This window comes from Hemitrygon akajei, chromosome 1 (genome assembly GCF_048418815.1).
Source record: "Hemitrygon akajei chromosome 1, sHemAka1.3, whole genome shotgun sequence".
Lineage (NCBI taxonomy): Eukaryota > Metazoa > Chordata > Chondrichthyes > Myliobatiformes > Dasyatidae > Hemitrygon > Hemitrygon akajei.
In genome coordinates, this window is record NC_133124.1 from 27,457,001 (window position 1) to 27,472,393 (window position 15,393).

General features: G+C 41.7%; 1 protein-coding gene across 1 annotated transcript in view; it reads left to right on the top strand.

Moving 5' to 3' along the window:
* Positions 1-15,393, top strand: part of LOC140725099 (serine incorporator 1-like) — an 89,122-nt gene that overhangs the window by 17,816 nt on the left and 55,913 nt on the right. The window contains exon 2 of the mRNA XM_073040110.1: positions 986-1,147. Within this exon, the coding sequence (XP_072896211.1) occupies positions 986-1,147 (162 nt within the window). The remainder of the gene's footprint in view (positions 1-985; positions 1,148-15,393) is intronic.

The window sequence follows — 15,393 nt, forward strand, 5'->3', positions numbered from 1 at the left end:
AGGAAGTAAACGATGGTGCATGTGCATCTTTAATACTGGGTTCAGATCCAGGTCAGGATATCAATGCCTGGCATAGTTTGAGGGTTGCTGGAAAACCCATTACATTGCACTCATTATGCTGCAGTTTTTGCTTTCTTTCTCACAAGTATCTCTTGGATTGTATACTCATCTGTTCACTGCTTTCCTGATTATATTTGCTTGTAGTTTAAACTTTCAATTAAGCAGCACCCATTGTTTATAGTTAATGTTGCACACTTGTACATGGTTCCCACTGCTCTTGCCAAAGGGGACGCCAGAGCCTTTAAACATCAACAAGTTATGATCATATAAAACAACTGATGTCAATGCTAGCTCTCTGGGCATGAATCCTTATGTATCAGCATGCTGCCAAATACCAGAGGCAAAGTTATATCACCAGAGTTCATAGAAAAGTGGGTAGGCTTCATTCTGCAGACTATTGGACTCATAGTTGGGGTCGTAGCCTCCAAATGTATAAAGTTTTCAATTACCTGCAACGCAGCAGTGCTCACTTCGAGTGGGTGGAGCGACATGACTTGGAGGCCTGGCCTGCAGCCTCCCCTGGGGCGCCATGGTAACGTAGCGGTGAGAACGATGCTACTACAGCTTGAGGTATGGGAGCTTGGAGCTCAATTCTGTCATCATCTGTAAGGAGTTTGTCCGCCCTCCACCATGACCACATGGGTTTTCTCCAGGTGCTCTGGTTTCCACGTACAGTCTAAAACCATACCAATTGGTAGGTTAATTGGTCATTGTAAATTGTCCCATAATTAGGCTAGGGTTGAGTGGGGTGACGCAGCTCGAAGGGCCAGAAGGGCTTACCACACTGTATCTCTAAATAAATAAAAGGAATAAATAAAATTTCTTATTCTGGTTAAATGCTTTGCATTTGCTCCAACTTTGGATCTAGGTGACAGAGTTAATATACATACTATGTTAAAATTAATTCTTATCTTCTTGTTTACAGATCCCATGTCTGTGCAGTGGTGCTCCATGTCTGGTGTGCTCCTGTTGCCCAACTGGGAGAACTTCAATTGTAACACGACTGGTTTACACAACTATACTATTGATTGGTACATGCGTTGCTGGCATCATGCTTGTTCCTGTGGTGGAAGATCAATTGATGAAGGTATGGTGCAGGATCATATCTGTAAATAATAAGCTATTTGTCTGAAGTGATAGTAGATGGAGGTAATTATCCCTAGATGTTTGTTAAAAGGAGAACGGATTTCATGAACATGGTTAGTGGGTTGCCCACAAACTTAAGTTTCCGCATCAATTCCATGCTTACAGTAGTTTAGAGGGTGCCCATCAGGAAAGCCACACTATCTGAGAGTGCCTGAGATAACCTGCAGTGCACAATCTTTTTGTGCTGTTCATCACACCACAAGGAATATGACAATGTGATGTTCTAAAGGCAGTTTTCCAATTTCAAGGGGCTGTAGTATTTCTTTCCAGACGTAAGAAAACTGGGAGAAAATGATGCCTACTGATACTACATCGCTAACTACAGCTGTCTTCATGAAATGGGTGCAAAATCCTTTAATGCTTTTCCTAAAACATCTGAGACATCATTAGACAACACACACAAGATGCTGGTGGAACACAGCAGGCTAGGCAGCGTCTATAGGGAGAAGCGCTGTCGACGTTTCGGGCCGAGACCCTTTGTCAGGAGTAGACACCATTAGATTAGTTCTATTTTTCACATGTGTATTGAAAACCATAGCGTTCAGTGAAACGTGTTGTTTGTGCCAACTGCGGACACAGTTTGAGGATTGTGTACCCATGGTTCCGGCACCAACATTGTATGCCCACAACTTACTAATTCTAACTCGTGCGTCTTTGGAATGTGGGAGGGAGCCAGAGCACCTGGAGGAAACCCACGTGGTCACAGGGGGAATGTATAATCTCCTTAAAGACAGTGGTGGAATGGAACAGAGGTCACTGGTGCTGTAATAACTGGTGCCTAACTGCTATGCTACTGCGCCAGCCTGTATCATGAGGATAATGAACATCTTTGTCTGATTTGACTTGGTTTAGTGGATACAGTTTGCCATACATATACAATGTGGTTGGAAGTAATACATGGATAATAAATGGGGCTGGGGTCACACAACACAGACCCCTCTATCCCCCATGACCCTGTCAGCCTTCAACTACTCATCTACTCTGTTCCAACATTCCAGCAATAGGCCCGTGACTTTCCAAGCCTTGGCATTTCAAGTGGTCAATTAAATGCTGTAAGAGCACTTAACTTTCTACCACCCTCAGGATGATAAACACTTTCCTCACTTTCTTTCTAAATCTCTGAACCCTTGCTTTAAACCTTTGCTCACTGGTTATAAACAGTTTGCTAAGGGATTAGAAAGTTTTTCACCATCTACCCAACCTATGCCTGTCAGAAGTTTTTGTTTGTAATCAGGCCCTCCTACAGCCTTTACTACTCCATGGTAAGTTAATGTACCCCAACCAGTATCTTCTCACTGATGCAATGTTCTGTTCCAGACAACATCCTAGGGTATCTTATTTATATCTCTTTTACAGTGTAATGACATCTTTCCTATGGTGTGGTGACCAGAATTGTGAATGGTATTCAGTCATTGGCCTAAGGTATAGTTATATCATAATAGATTTAAAGTTTGGCACAACATTATGGACTGAAAGGTCTATACTGTAATAAAGTATAGGAGGAAGTTAAAAGTAGGTTTTTTTGAATCAGAGAGTGTTAATTAAGTGAAACACATTGCTGGGGTGGTGGTAGAAGCAGATACATTAGGCACATTAAACAGGCTCGTAGATTGGCACATAGATGATAGAAACATGGAGAGCTATGTGAGAGGGAAGGTTTAAATTGGCCTTAGAGTAAGTTTAAGGGTTGTTGCAACATCATGGGCCTGTTCTGTTCTATGTTAATGCACTTGCTTTTACAATCTATGCTCTGGCTAATGAAAATAAATATCTGGTATATCTTCTTTAACTGTCTTCTCTTTCTGTAGCGCCATTGCCGACAGAAATCCTTGGACGTACACTAGAATTAAGATCAGGTTTATCACACTGTCTTCAATGATATGAAATCTGGTGGTTTGTGGCAGCAGTAGGGTGCAAAGACAGAGATGACTACAAATTACAAAATAAATAATGTAGGAAGAGGACTAATGAGGGTTAGTGAACCATTAAAATCTCTGATGGCCGTGGTGACGAAGCTGATTCTGAATGGATGAATGTGGGTCTTCAGGTTCCTGATGCTAGTGTTGAGAAGAGGGCATGTCCTGGATGGTGAGGGTCCTTAATGATAAATGTCTTTAGGCAGCACCACTGCCTATGATGGTGGGGAGTGTTGTGTTGTGTCCTTGATGGAACTGGTTTAGTCTGCAGCTCTTTGCCGGGTCTTGTGATCCCGTGCATCGTGCATTGCAGCCCCCGTCCCAGTCTATGCTGCAGCCAATCAGAATGCTGTCTACTCTTTATCCGTAGAAATTTTCAGGAGTCTCTGGTGATATTACCAAACCTGCTCCAACACTGAATGGATTGCCTGATTTCATGAATAATCAGTGTGTTAGGCTGAGGATAGATACACTGAGATGTTGATGCCCAGAACTTAAAGGCTACTTACCTTTTCCACAGCTAATCTCTCATTAAGGACTGGTGTGTGTTCTCCCAACTTCCCCTTCCTGGTCTACAGTTAATTCCTTGGTGTTGCTGATGTTGAGTGTGTGGTCATTGTTATAAAGTTGCCCAACCATCCAATCTATCTCAATACTGTATGCCAACTCATTGCTATGTCTCTGTTTTCCTATTAAAGCTTTACTGAAATATATTCAGATTATGTCAACCACACTACCCTCACTAGTCATCTCCTTGAATATCTCAATCAAATTAGCCAAACAGTATCTAACCATAACAAAACCTTGCTGACTATCCCTGATTAGCCCTGCTTTGTCAAGTGCAGATTAATCCCGTCCCTTACAAACATTTTCTAATAATTTTTCTACCAATGAGTGTATGCAATCAGCCCATTCTTATTTTATTCTGAGTGCATTGCAAAAGCTGTGGCTATTCTCCAAATTCAGTGAAGACAATCATTCCTCGTTACGTTGCTCATTAATGAATAAATGGTCAAAACTGCCTGTTTTAGTTCATTTCACCCACTCTTACTTTTATCCAGTTCCCAATGAATAGCAGGGGATAATATAGGGACTTTTGTCGCTTTGTACAATTCTGTCATCTATGTTAAGGAATCCATTCAAACACATGTGTGCTTCTTTGTTACCGATAGCATAATGTTCTTGTACTTTATTACCCATTTTAACTTTGATCTTTCAGCGCAGAGTTAGAACATTGAGAGCTCCCGTTCCAGACAATTGAGCACATTTAATATTGACATCTCAATCAGGTTTTCCAAGGGGTTGCTGCCTTTTGAAAACACACTTGTTGTGTCCGTACAACTACAAATCAAACAAATAAAAGCATGCACACAGGGAATGAGGTTAACTGGTGCTTTCACATTGCAGAGAGAGAGAGAGAGAGAGAGAGAGAGAGAGAGAACAGAGTAATGTGCATGTGTAGACAACAGATCAGTACACAGAGGTAAGTTATCAATCCATAAATAATGCTAAGGGGAGTTGTTGCTCTAAAAGAAATGGATCCATACATTACGATTAATGTTAAATAAAACTGCATATGTAACACAGCATTCAACTTCCCTTTAACAAATCATACTCAAATAAATGTGCTTTCACATAATAGTCCATAACTAACTTCACTATACTAAAGATTTAGTCTTTTGGATGGTGATCTGTTTCTTTCTGGATAGTGCCTTTGGGCCTGCAGAGTGGCATTAGGTTTGGCAGGTGTCTTGTCTAAGACAACTTTCTCTGTTGCAGGTGCCACTTTGCTGTTAGTGACATGATCATCACTGAGAGGTAGGTCCAATGGCTGTAATATGCCCGTCTTGTTGGATGCAGTTGACTCAGGTGTGTTCTTTGGCTGAGCGTCCAGTATCTGGTCTAGATGAGTCTCCACATATGATCTCCAGTATCAACGGTCCAGTTGTTGTAGCTGTCCTACGGGGTGTCCTCTTGTCTTGTCTGTAATCAGGCGTTAGGACTTCCTGTCCAACCTCGAAGCTCCTTGCTTATTCACTTGGAAACTGACTGAATTGTTACTGTTTGTTCTGCACTTCCCTCCAGTGATCTGGGTTCAGGAGGTCCATGCGAGATCTCGGATTTCTGCTCATGAACAGCGTTGCAGGTGTATGATTTGTCATCGCATGGACAGCATTCCAATACACAAAAAGGAAATTGTCCACCTTGTGCTGTAGAGAAATGTCCTCCTTGCCCATAGTTTTAATGGACTCCTTGAAGGTTTGGATAAAGCTTTCATCTAACCCATCTGTTGCTGGGTTGCGAGGAGATGATTTGAAATGTTTAATGTCAATTTTCTTCATGAATAGTTTGAACTCTTCTTACATGCATTGTGGTCCTTCGTCACTCACAATTCATTCAGGTAAGCCATTTCTGGTGAAGACAGTTCTCGGAGTGGAAGCAGTCTTCTCTGAGGTGGTTGACTTCATTGGCATGACCTCTGGTCACTTCGAATGAGCATCCACAGCAAGCAGAAACATGGAGCTCATGAATGGCCCAGTGAAGTCAATATGTACTCTTTATGGCCACTCCGATGGGTGTAACAGTGCCTGTAGGGGTGCTTTTTGAACTTTGTGCCATCCCGAACAACTTTTGGTCAAGTCTTCAGTCTGTCTATCTATTCCTGGCCACCATACATTGCTCTGGACAGTACTCTTCATCTTGACTGTACCCAGGTATTCTTCATACAGGTCCTCTAACTCTATGGTGCACAGCTTAGAGGGAACCACAACACGAAATCCATACATCAGTGATCTTTGACATACAGACTGTTGGCCTCGTCCCACTGAGAACTCTGGAAACATAGCATTACCATGAGCTGGCCATCCTTGCATGACGATGTCATAGACTTTTGACAATGTCGGGTCATTCTTTGTTTCTATTTGTATTTTAGAATTTGTTACTGGCAACTGGTCCACGAATACTGTGTGGAACACCTCTGCTGGGTCACAGTATGAAGACTTCTTCATTTACCAACAGTGGAAGATGTGACAAGCTGTCCACATTGAGATTGAAAATGGACACAAGGGGTTGGTGATCTGTCACTAGTGTAAACTTATGTCCTTAGAGATAGTGGTGGAACTTCTTTATTCTCCATAATGAGCTAAGGGATCTGTGTGTAGTTGCATTCTGCGCTCGTCAGTGATCTTGATGCAAATACAATCAGATGTTCAGATCCATCTTTCATAGTGTGGGACAAAACTGCAGCAATGCCATAAGGAGATGCATCACACACCAGTCTGATGGGCAGAGATGGCTCATAATGGGTGAGCAGTTCATCTGATATTATTACTCTCCTCGTTTCCTTGAATGCTCTTTCATATCTTTCTGACCATTCCCACTTTGCTCCTGTCTACAGCAGTGCATTCAATGGGTGCAGCACTGTAGCAATGTTTGGGAGAAACTGGTGATGGTAGTTTACAAGGCACAAGTATGACCTGAGTTGTGACACATTTTCCAGTTTGAGTGTCTGCAGCACTGCTTCAGTCTTCTCATGTGAATTATGTGAGTCATGCTTGTCATATTTCTCTCTCTTTGTGTGCAGACCATACTCACTCAGACTGGTAAGCACTTTACCAAGGTTCTGGAGGTGCTCTTCATCATTCTTGCCAGTCACAATGATGTCATCAAGGTCACGTTCTGTTCTTGGGATATCTTGGAGCACTTGGTCCATTGCTCTTCGTTAAATGGCCGAGGCTGATGCGACGCCAAAGACGAGATGATTATACTGGAACAGTCCCTTGTGAGTGTTGACTGTGAGAAACTTCCTGCTTCTTCATTTGCAGATAAGCTTATAACAAGCGAATCTTTGAAAACTTCTCCCTGCCTGCCAAAGATGCAAAAATGTCCTCTATTCATGGCAGGGAATTCTGCACAGTACACAGGCTGGAGTTGATGCTCACTTTGAAGTCCCTATAGATGTGAAGAGCTCTGGCCTTTCTTGATTACTGGGACAATGGGCATGGCCCAGTCTCTCCACTTAGCCTTAGAGAGAATGCCAGATGCCTCCAAGCTCTGAAGTTCAGCATCCACTTTAGGATGTAGTGCGTAAGGCACAGGACACACTTGATGTTGCTGCTTATTCCATTTCATGCTGGCCTTCATGCCTTTGAGTTTAGAAGTCCCCTTCTCAAACACCTTCTCATTAGCATTAAGCAGCTGTGACAACATCTGGTTAGTGCTACTGTTTGGGCTGCAGTTGTCTGTTGATGACATATTAAGTGTTTTGATTGTGTGCTACTCTAGTTGGATTTTTTTCAACCATTCATGTCCGAGAAGTGCTGGCCCTCCACTTCTCAGTACATAAAGCTCTTAACTGCTATCTTTGGCCTCTATGTATCAAATTCACTCTCAGTTTGCCTTTGGGAGACACTTTTTCACCTGTGTAAGTCTTCAGCATCACTGAAGACTATTTTAATGGTAGCTTAGAAAACAGTCTGTGGTTGTCAGCCATTGAAATTACAGACAAAGCTGACCCTGTATCCAGCTCCATTTTCAGTTTTACACCAGACACATCTATTGTGATCCATATGTTCTTGTGATCTGATTCAGTAATGCTATGCAGTTCTAGGCAAGACAGCTCGCCTTTCTCAGACTCTGAGTCTGATTCTTTTTCACATTTAGTCACCTTATGCATTTGTTTAGTTTTGTGTTGGAAACTGTTCATTCTTTGTGGTATTTCTCTTTGGTTGTGCTTTCTGTCTGACATGCACACTCACTATATGAACTTGTCTGTGACACTTCCTTTGACAACTTTTTCTTTGAACCAGCAGTCACGGGAGGATTTGCTACATTTTTAGCTTTTTGCATCATTCATGGATATTTTGTGTATTTCACATTCTAAACTTTTTTCTGTAGTTCTGCCACATCTTTTTCTGCAGTCTTTATTGATATTGCAATGGTCAATGCCCGTTCGAAGGTTCGATCTCTTTCTGACAGTAGCTTCTTTTGAGTGTGTTGACTATGCATGCCGCATACAAGCCTGTCCCTTAGTGCAACAGAAAATCCACCTCTAAAGTCACAGTACTGGGAAAGTGTGTACAGTTCTGCGATGTATTAGGAAATGCTTTCATCCTTTGACTGGTTTGTTTTGTAAAATCTAAATCTCTCAGCTATATTATGGCACGGCAACAACAAATATAGAATTGAGACAGGTTTATTATAACAAATAAAACATTTATTAAACACTGCTCAAAAAAAAACCCCCAAAAGTAAACAAACAACTAACTTAACTGGAAGTCTGCTGCTATATGGCAGCTGGAACAGTTCTTAAAGCGATAATGTAAAAACAGTTCTTAGAAGTAGTAATCCAAAAGTCCAAATGATTTACACAGTCATTAAGGAGAGCTTTTCCTAGAAGTAATGAATTCCTCACTGATGTCACAACGTTACTGATGATCCCAGCTGAAATATGCCTTGCTCGAAGAATTCACGGCGAAGGAAATAAAATGGCTTAAAGGCACTGACCTTTCCTTGGCGAAACACTGCATCCAACTCTTTCTGCTCTTTTAGCAGGTGCTATCTTGGACCACAGGTTACTAATTCCTTCCCAATGAAGACTAACTAAGGTCAAACCTATTTATTGCCGTCAACACCAACTTTTTTAGATCCTTCGGGATTTCCGTACTTCAATAAATTCTTCACTCTCCGACTGGACTAAACTGGCAGTATTGTAGCAAAACTGCCGGCAATAACCTTTGAGACTTAAGACAGAAAGTAAAACTTGACTTTAAAACAAAACTGTGTCATAACATCGAATATGCAGTAGAACGGAGTCACTGATGAATTCAACCACGAACTGCCCTGCGTCACAGGGAGGGGTTCTGCTTTTATACCCTGTTGAAAAAAAACTATCACATGACCTCTCACTGGCGGGAAAATGACATCACTCCACTATCACAAGGCCATTACATCATGCCCAGCAGAGCCTCAATTACATCATGGTCATTTCACAGGCACAGGATACCCATGGGTAAGTAACAGCTATTACCAGCAGTATAGGGCTCAAGTGATTTTGTAAATAATTTTGTTGAATGTTGCTTTCTGGCTTTTCAGGAGTTGTGTAAAAGTCTGTTTGTTTTAGCACCCATTAAGCTAAGAAGCATGGAGGGTTTCTTTTCCTCTCCCACGTCGTTCGCAGTTCAACCCTCTCAATATATGATTTCCAGTCCTCATTAGTGCTATTGAATTCTTCAACGTTCCCAACTAAGGCTTTCATCAGGTTATTTTCACTTTAGCTTTGCTAGTTGTGAGTCGCTCATTGTATCCGGTGCACTGCTACTCACGTGTCCCTTTGTTAGCATCTGTTGTGGCCTTCTCTGTACTGTCTAGCTCTCTCCTCTTGCTGTCCCTCTCCCTTCCTCCAAATTCTGTCGTCTTGTAACTGTCGGTGCAGTTGGTGATATTTGCCAACATTCAGGCATTCAGGTTCATACTCGTCACCAATTTGCTGTGTCTGTACAACAACATATCAACTAAATAAAAGCACGCACGTCGGAGATGAGGTTAACTGGTGTATTCATGTTGCAGAGCAAGAGAGAGAGAGCAGATCAATGCACATGTGTAGACAACAGATCAATGTGCCTAGGTAAGTTAGCAGTCCATACGGATTGCTAAGGGGAGTCATTGCTCTAAAAGAAATAGATTTATAAATTACAACACTATTTGAATTTTATGAGGAAATGCCAACAATTTCACATGGAACCTCCTCAATTTCCTTATAGAAGTGCCAGCAGACTGACATTTTGCATAGCTCTGCATCAATGTGCATGTCCCAGACTTGCTTGTCACTATTCGCTGGTGCTTTGCTAATTGCACTTGATATCGGACACCACATCACTACAACCTCAGACTCCCAGAGCATTTGTATAGACACCATGCCATTTATGATGGCAAGCACATTGGAAATGGCCTAAGAAATTCTTTGACATTGATTTCAGAAGAAGAATAGCTCTAAGTATTAGGAGATCTGACATAATTGCAAAGGAGTAAAGTAGGAGATAGAATTTAGATAATTTTATTTTTTTAAGTTTATTAAGTTTATTTAAGTGTTTCAAGTTTTTAATTTGTGATATATGTTGTAAGTATTTCATTTTTAATATATTGAATACTATGTAAACTCTTGGGTGGCAGGATGAAGATATGTCTGTACCAAAGAAAGTGTAAGGTACTCCTTCCCTCTGCTAGCCTGCTGGTCACCCTTAGGCAAGGTGTAGCACCTGCTTAGCAGGCCCCCCTCCCTCCTCCCGCCAATCTGAGTCACATGAAGCCATGGGAACAGGTGGTGGATGGTCGCATGAGCAGCTGGTATACATCACAAGTCCTGGTTATGCAACCACAGACGCCAGGCATACAATCTGAAGAGTATTGGTGTCATCCATCTGTAAAGACACTGCCCAGAAGAAAGCAATGGCAAACCATTTTTGTAGAACAATTTGCCAAGCACAATCATGGTAATGGAAAGACCATGATCGCCTATGCCAGATGTTACGAACCCCGTAACTGGGTCACTTACCAGCAAAGATAGAGAGGTCCGTTGAAGTCTGATGGTACTATTTTTAAAAGTTTTTATTTATAAAGGGGCACAAAAGTAAGGTTAATACAAACATTCAGATAATATACGTCATCAATACTCAATCTAAAGCGCGGGTATAGTAATAATCATCAATAAGAAGTAGCTCTATCGTTTTGTCTGGGGTAAAAATATTGTCCGATGGAAATATAAAAGTCTCTCAAGTTCATGCATGCTTTAGCCTTTTGGGGACCGCTGGGTTTCACTTGTTGGAGAGAGAGAGAGAGAGGTTTTGTGAGAAAAGAAACTTGCCCAGTCTTTTAGGACACAAACCGTTGAATCGGGAACGTTGGTTCCCCGTTGTTAGTTCGAAGTCCTTTTTCGGTGTTATCAGCCACCCGCTCCCCAGGCCAGGGGAAAACGGAATGCACGTGGCTTCCGAATAGCTTCCCGTTATCACGGGAGCGATGAGCGATGGTGTCTCCTTCTGGTGCGTCGCTAGGGGACTGCCCCCTGCAGCCCCTCTTTTATCTTGTCTTGCAGGGTTGTAGATGTCAATCAGGGTGGGGTGATGCAATCCCCAGCCCACATTGCCCGAGGGTGTACACGTAGCCCAGTCCACGTTGCCCTGAGAGCTGGCACGTAGTATAGGATCACAATCCACAAAGGTGTCTCCAAGAAACAATGGCCAAATCCGTCGCTTTGTCTTGCTGAGGATTCTCTCTCATTTCCTGGGTCCAAGTCCCGAATTAATAGCGATCTTGCGATTCTCAAGAAGGAGGGGGCTGGGATCATAACACAGACAACATGGCACGTAACAAACGAGGTAAACTCAGACAACACACACAAGATGCTGCAGGAACTCAGCAGGCCAGGCAGCATCTACGGAAAAGAGTATAGTCAACGTTTTGAGCCAAGACCCTTCAGTAGGATAGTCATTGCAGAAGTTGATGATATAACCAGAAAGCACCCAACTGGCTGGAAGTACTGGCCCTATAACCCCAGGTGCAATCTGCTAGACATTCAAAGCAGGTTCTGCTATGACAGACTCCTTGACAATATTATCATATTCATGAGTAGTGCTTGAAAAAGTGAAAATAAAGAATTGGAATCTAGTTCAAAATCCAAACAACTCTTGAATATGTAAGGAAAGATTACCTTGAGGGCAGGAAAAGTTATTTGTAAGAATTGTTACATTTGGGAGAAATAATCAGTGAGTACTTGAAAGAGTTTATTGCATAGAAAGTTATTATCACCCAATAATATTAATCATACAAATGGAAATCAGAAATTCTAATTTGTCAGATTTTCTAATATGGTACAATACTATCAAAAGCAGCGGCACATTGATTAGAAAATGAATAAATTGTGGCTGAAAGTTTGTGACATTTGCGCAGACATAAAATTATATAATTCTACAGCCCAATTGGAGCCCATTTGTCCCATTCAGTCTATTTGAGCTCTTTGAAGAACTACTTGCTTTGCTCTTTCTCTCGTGATTTGTCTAATGGCAATAGAGCAATGAACCATAAATTGATTTAAAATGTTGGGTTGTACTACCCCCTAATAAATCAGAAGAGATCTTCCAAGAGTGGAACAAGTTTAAATCTGCCATAAATACATCAAGCAATGTAAGGCACTTCCATTTACACTCTCCATCTCCCGTCAAGAGTTTCAGCTTGCGATGCACTCAGTGCTTTGAGTGAGATTCACTGAACATGGTTTTATTAATGCAATTGCAACTGGGGATAATGAACAGTAGTTTGATTATTAAAAAGTTGCAAGTGATACTGTAGAATTATTTCTAAAATACAAAAATGTGGAGTGGCTGGATGTTCAGTAAACTGAGAATCCTATTAACTATCTCTTCACTTGTGTAAGCTGCTGGGTTGCTAATTATTTTGAATCTGGGAGAAACAATTTTCAGTTAATCTTATTAGCTATCTTTTGTTTACTTTTTTCCATTCAACCTAGCTATCAGCCAACTAGAGTCATTGAGAAGTACAGTGTGGAAACAGGCCCTTTGGCCCATCTTGACAATGCCTAAACCATTTAATCTGCCTACTCCCATCTACTTGCACCAGAACCGTAACCCTCCATACTTCTACTATCCACGTACCTCTTCAAACGTGGTTTAATCATTGAAATCGAGCTCACATGTACCAATTGTGCTGACAGCTCATTCTACACTCTCACAATCCTCTTAGTGAAGAAGTTTCCCCTCATGTTCCCCTTAAACTTTTCACCTTTCACACTTAACCCATGACCTTTGGCTGTAGTCCCACCCAACTTCAGTGGGAAAAGCTTTGCATTTACCCTATCTATAACCCTCATAAATTTGTATATCTCTGTTAAATCTCCTCTCAATCTTCTATGTTCTAAGTAACAAAGTCCTAACCTATTTTCTGCCCATTTTTCTAGCTTATGCAAATCACTCTGCAAGCCATGACAGCCTTCCTCGCTGTCCACTACACCCCAATTTGGTGTCATCTACAAATTTGCTAATCCAGTTAACCACATTATCATACAGATCATTGATCATAGATGACAAATAGCATTGGATTCAGCACCAATCCCTGCAGCACACCACTAGTTGCAGGCCTCCAGTCAGTAAGGCAACCATCTACTATCACTCTCTGGCTTCTCCCATAAGGCCAATGTCTAATCCAATTTACTACCTTATCCTGAATGCCAAGCAACAGAACTTTCTTGACCAATCTCCCATGCAGGACCACATAAAATGCCACGCTAAAGTCCATTCAGACAACCTCCATTGTCTTGCCTTCATCAACATCTATAAGATTAGATAGATATGACCTATTATGCATGAAGCCATGCTGACTGTCCTTAATCAGTCCATCTCTATCTAAATACTTACATATATAGTCACTTAGAATACCTTCCAATAATTTTCCCACGACTGATATCAGACTCACTGGCCTATAATTTCCTGGTTTATGTTTAGAGCCTTTCTTAAAAAATAAAAATAATTGGCTATCCTTCAATCCACTGGTACTTCTCCTGTCGCTAAGGATGATTTAAATATCTCTGCTGGGCTGGCAATTACCTCACTTGCTTCCCGTAGGGTCCAGGGGAACACCTTGTTAGGCCATTGAGATCTAACCACCCTGATCTGTCTCGGGATAGCAAATACCTCCTTCTCTATAATCCATAAGGGGTCCATGAAGTTGATACCACTTTGCCTCACTTCTATAGATTCTGTATCCATCTCTTGTGTAAATACAGATGCAAAAAAATTTACTTAAGATCACTCCCATCTGTTTTGGCTCCACATGTGGAATACCATTCTGATCTTCCAAAGACCCAGTTGTGTCTCTTGCAGTTCTTTTGCTCGTAACATAGCTGTAGAATCCCTTAAGATTCTCAAAGTCTGAAAATTTAATCCTTTAAAAATTTATTCAGTTTTTTTTTGTGGTGAAATGTTTGAACAAAATCCAACAATTGTTTCTTTCCATTTTATTGTTCCAATTACGTTCTATCTTACAACAATTGCATAAATTTTTGTTTATGTTTTTCTTGTGGATATTGTGTATCTAATGCTATGTTAGCTTATTTAGAACATAGAAACATAGAACATAGAAAACCTACAGCACAATACAGGCCCTTCGGCCCACAATGATGTACTGAACATGTACTTTCTATAGAAATTACCTCAGGTTACGCATAGCCCTCTATTTTTCTGAGCTCCATGTACTTATCCAATAGTCTTAAAATACCCTATTGTATCTGCCACCACCACTCTCACTGTAGCCCATTCCACGCACTCACCACTCTGCGTAAAAAAAATTAACCTTAACATCTCCTCTGTACCTGCTTCCAAGCACCTTAAAACTGTGCCCTCTCGTGTTGGCTATTTCAGCCCTGGGAAAAAGCCTCTGATGATCCACATGATCAATGCCTCTCATCATCTTATACACCGCTGTCAGGTCACCTCTCATTCTCCGTCTCTCCAAGGAGAAAAGGCCAAGTTCATTCAACCTATTCTCATAAGGCATGCTCCCCAATCCAGGCAACAACCTTGTAAATCTCCTCTGCACCCTTTCTATAGTTCCCTCATCCTTCCTGTAGTGAGGTGAGCACGGTTCTCCAAATGGGGTCTGACCAGGTGGCGGGGGGGGGGGGTTATCAATCATGGTAAGCTCATCTAGGAGAAGGAGAACCCTAATTTCAAGCCTCTGCTACCTTGAGGAAGACCCACTCATGGGGTAGTCCTCAGGAATAAACCCTGAAGAAAAATCTGGACCCAATAAGGCAGTCCCACATTGAATTCAGTGCTGACTGGCAACTCCTGTGATGCTGCTGGTGCCAAACTAGTCTCTGCCTTTCCTTTGGATTCATCAGCTACATGGAGAGGGGGAGTCTCCTGCATGGGCAACAGCTTACTCTCGATATTGTACTGCTCTGGCTTGCATAATTGCATACTTGCGTCGTCAGCTAGGATGCAACATCCATGCTCAAACCTGACCAATGGAGGGCCTCCTTCTATTGCTCTGTGCCTGTGATTCTGCTGCCAGTATACTTTAATTGAACCTGTACATACATGTGTTCTTGCAATTAACAACAAACCTGACTTTGACGTTGCGTAGGAGGAACTTCGGAATCATCAGGTAGGCAAAAGAGTGATAGGTGTTGTAACCAGAGAAAACAGATGAATTGGCTTACAAGTCCATCAGAGATAGGTTTGATCTGAGGTGGTGCAGA